Source organism: Otolemur garnettii, unplaced genomic scaffold (genome assembly GCF_000181295.1).
Source record: "Otolemur garnettii isolate 467f Iridium unplaced genomic scaffold, OtoGar3 scaffold00185, whole genome shotgun sequence".
NCBI lineage: Eukaryota > Metazoa > Chordata > Mammalia > Primates > Galagidae > Otolemur > Otolemur garnettii.
The window spans coordinates 1,036,511-1,040,297 of NW_003852580.1; the positions used below are offsets into that span (position 1 = coordinate 1,036,511).

Here is a 3,787-nt window from a genome sequence, read left to right on the forward strand (position 1 = left end):
GTCTCACTAATCCTCTCGTGACCTGAGGGCACCTGAGTTGATTCCCCATCTTTGCCATTGTGAATTGTGCTGCAGTAAACATTCGACTGCAGGTGACTTTTTGATAAAATAACTTCTTTCCCTTTAGGAAATACCAGTAGTGGAATTGCTGGACCACATGGTTGGTGTACGGTTGGTTCCGTGAGGAATCTCCATGCTGCCATACTGTTTCCACCGAGGCTGTACTAACGGCCCCTACCCACAGCGCACAGGCGTTCCCTTCTCTCTGCATCCGTGCCAGCATCTACTGTTTCTGGACGTTTTAATAAAAAGTCATTCTAACAGGGGCAAGGTGATACCTCGTTGCAGTTTTAATTTGCACTTCCCTGATGATTAGAGCCATTGAGCTGTTTTAAATATGTTTAGTGGCCATTTGTCTATCTTCTTTTGAAAAGCTTCTGTTCGTGTCCTTTGCCTACTTTCTGTTAGGGTTGTTTGGCTTTTTGCTAATCTGTTTGAGTCCTTTGTAGATTCTCAGGATCAGCCCTTTATCAGGTGTGCAGTTTGCAAATATTTCCTCCCATTCTGTGCGTTGTCTATTTGCTCTTTTGATTATGTGGAACGGGCAGATTCAGTCTTCCAGCTCTGAGTGGAAATGGGACGTCTAGGGCTAAGTTTAACTATATGAGAATAAGGAGGAAGATCCTGTGTGCACCTAACTGGGAGCGGGTGAAAGTCGAGGTCTACACTCCATCCTCACATCCATTTCCAGTGTGTGGGCAAGAACACCAAGGCTGAGGGAGGCCAGACCACTGCCCAGACGTGCAGCCAACACCCAATACGTGCACTCTGGCAGCCTGACTCCAGAGTCCCTCCCCTCTGCCATCCCCCGTGAGGACAGGCTGAAAGGCTGCAGGCTGTCCCCTGGGGCAGGCCCACCTAGGACTGAAGAAACCAGCCCCTTCCCAGCCCTCAGGAGAGAGACTCAGGCCCACTGCAGCCCTGGAGGAGAAAAGACATCCCCTTTCTCTGTTCTTCCCTTACAGGAAAGAGCTGTCACTGGAGGGGAGTACTGGCTGGGTTTGGGCGGCCCAGCAGGACAGGAAGGAGCCCACCCACGACTGGATGTTGAACCGAAGGCCTCCCGCAGGGCAGCAGGAGAAACTGGGTGGCCTGAGGCAAGGTGTTCTAGGCAGGCAGGCGGGGCTGGTTACTCAGGCAGGCCCAGCACCAGCAACCCGCTGGGGTCAGAGTCTGTCCTCCGGGAGTCCTCGGTGTGAGTTCATTCTCCTCAAGGATGTCATGAGGCATCTTCCTCCTGGAGGAGGAAAGCAATTATTTCCTCCAGGAATGTATAGTCCAGAGGCTGTTTCTGGGATTAGGCAGATGGTGAGAGCTGCAGGATTGAAAATGGAGTGTGTGTGACAGTGAGAGTGTGTGAATTTGTGAGTGTGGGTGCACGTGTGAGAGTGTGTGTGCATGTGTTTGGGAGTGTGTGAGTGTGAGTGTGTGTGCACATGTGAGAGTGTGTGTGTGCACGTGTTTGAGTGTATGTATGAGCATGTGTGAGTGTGTGTGCACGTGTGAGAGAGAGTGTGTGTGTGAGAGTGAGAGTGTGTGTGAATTTGTGAGTGTGAGTATGTGTACGTGTGAGAGTGTGAGTGTCAGAGAGTGTGAGTGTGTGCATGTGTTTGAGAGTGTGTGTGTGAGTGTGTGTGTGCACATGTGAGGGTGTGTGTGTGTGCACGTGAGAGTGAGTGTGTGAGTGTATGCACATGTTTGAGTGTGTGTGTGAGCATGTGTGAGTGTGTGTGCACGTGTGAGAGAGAGAGTGTGTATGAGTGTGAGAGTGAGCATGGTATCGTGAGGGCAGGTCACAAGGTATGGGGAGGCTCCTAGTTGTCTCAGGACCCCCCAAGCTAGTTGCCGTGTCACCAGCATTCACTGAGTGCTGGGTGTGAGCTGAGTGCTCTCCAAAGTGTCTTCTCTGCCCTCAGGACAGCCAAATAAGACAAGGTTGTCACTTTTCGGATGAGGGGACTGCTGCCCGGAGAAGTTAGCTGACACGACTGACACTACACATCTGAGACCAAACCCAAATCTGTCTGATTTTAAAACTGCAGCCCTCTCCCTTGACCATGGCCTCCATAGCCCTGACAAACGGCCTTGCTGTGTCTCCTCACCACAAAGGGGGAAGTCACTGAATTCAGGGGAAACAACCCCCCGGCTATCAGAGCAAATGGGGGGGCCTTGGGCTGGGTTCCCTGGCCGAGGGCGTGTGCTGGGCAGAAACTTGGATTTGATCATCTCCAGCCGCTAGTTCATTATGGTCCCACCATTCCACATTTCCTCATACCCCAAATCTCAGCCATTCATGCTACCTGCCTGGCTACCACAGATTGGCATTGAAGTCACGACCAAATGCTGGTCCTGTCTGTCGGCTCTCTGTGAAAGTGGGCTGGGACTTGAGCCTCCTTTGATATAGTTCTACCCTCTGTACACAGAAGTTATCTCATCCACCTGTCCCATGATGGTGAGGATGAGAATGATGGTGGAGATAGTGACAAAAGTGATGACGATGAAGACAGTGGCCTTGATGATGGTGAAGAGGATGGTGATGACGGCAGTGACAATGGTGACAATGGCGGTGACAATGCTGATGATGGTGATGATGATGGTGATGATGGTGATGATGATGGTGATGACGGCGGTGACAATGGTGATGATGGTGGTGACAATGGTGATGATGGCGGTGACAATGCTGATGATGGTGGTGACCTGATGATGGTGAAGGTGAAGGGGATGGAGATGGTTGTGGAGACCGTGAAGGTGATGCTGTGATGGTGGTGGCGATGGCAGCAAAGCTGGCGGTACCATGATGACAGTGTTCGTGGTGATGCTGGTGAAGGTGGTGGTGAGGACGGCAGGGATGATGAGGGTGGGGCATCAGAGTTTGGCCACAGAAGTGAAACCGCTGAGGAATACAGAGTAAAGGATGTGTTTTAGATACAACAGCAGTGGCCCTAGACCCACCTTCAGGGCATAAAGAGAGGACTCACATGGCGCACACTGACCTGGAGCCACAAGACACAAAAATCTAACAAACACAGTTGCAGCCAGAACAACGGCAATGTCAACAGAAATAAAACCAGTGCAGGACACCGTCTTCAGCATCACGACCCGGCTCCTTGCTTGTGTCATCTCAGCCAAGTCCACTTCTTCCCTCCTAACTCATGGGCCTGTGTGACTTCAGTCCCCATTTTACAAGGTGGCACTTACACGGCTTTCCCCAAACTCCTCATCTGGAGGATAAACACCCTCCACCCTCAACCCAATGTCACTGGCATGTGCTCATCAAGTCCCAGGATGAAAACAACTCTGGGTCGCAGCTTTACATCAGTACAAAACATACGCTTCGAAATAATAAAACAACTCATGGGCCCCTCCTTGTCACCTTCACAGGGCTCTCAGGTCCGAGGGCAGGGAGGGAAGTATTGGTCTAGAAGAAAATTGTGCTCAGACCTGGAGATGCACCACGAAGGTCAGCAGTGGCAGGGGGTGTGGTCAGCTGGCTGTGTGCCCCTGTGGGGCCTGTCCCAGCTGCAGAAAGCTCCCTGGCCCAAGCCTCACCCGTCCTGGAGTGGTCACATCTGATGACTAAAAGGCAGAGATGTGAGGGCCTGGGCATTTGTTCTGAGGCAGATGCTCTGATGGACCAGCCGTGTTCCGGGTGCCCCACGGGCCTGGCCGAGGCTCTGTCAGACCATGTTCAGAGTGTCCCTCCACCCAGTCTCGTTCACTCTGCCTT

General features: G+C 52.0%; 1 protein-coding gene across 1 annotated transcript in view; it reads right to left on the bottom strand.

Moving 5' to 3' along the window:
- Positions 1–2,466: 2,466 nt before the first annotated feature.
- Positions 2,467–3,787, bottom strand: part of CUNH16orf95 (chromosome unknown C16orf95 homolog) — a 70,243-nt gene continuing 68,922 nt past the window's right edge. Inside the window, 2 exon segments of the mRNA XM_023507503.1 lie at positions 2,467–2,757; positions 2,854–2,878. Coding sequence (XP_023363271.1) covers positions 2,467–2,757; positions 2,854–2,878 — 316 coding nt within the window.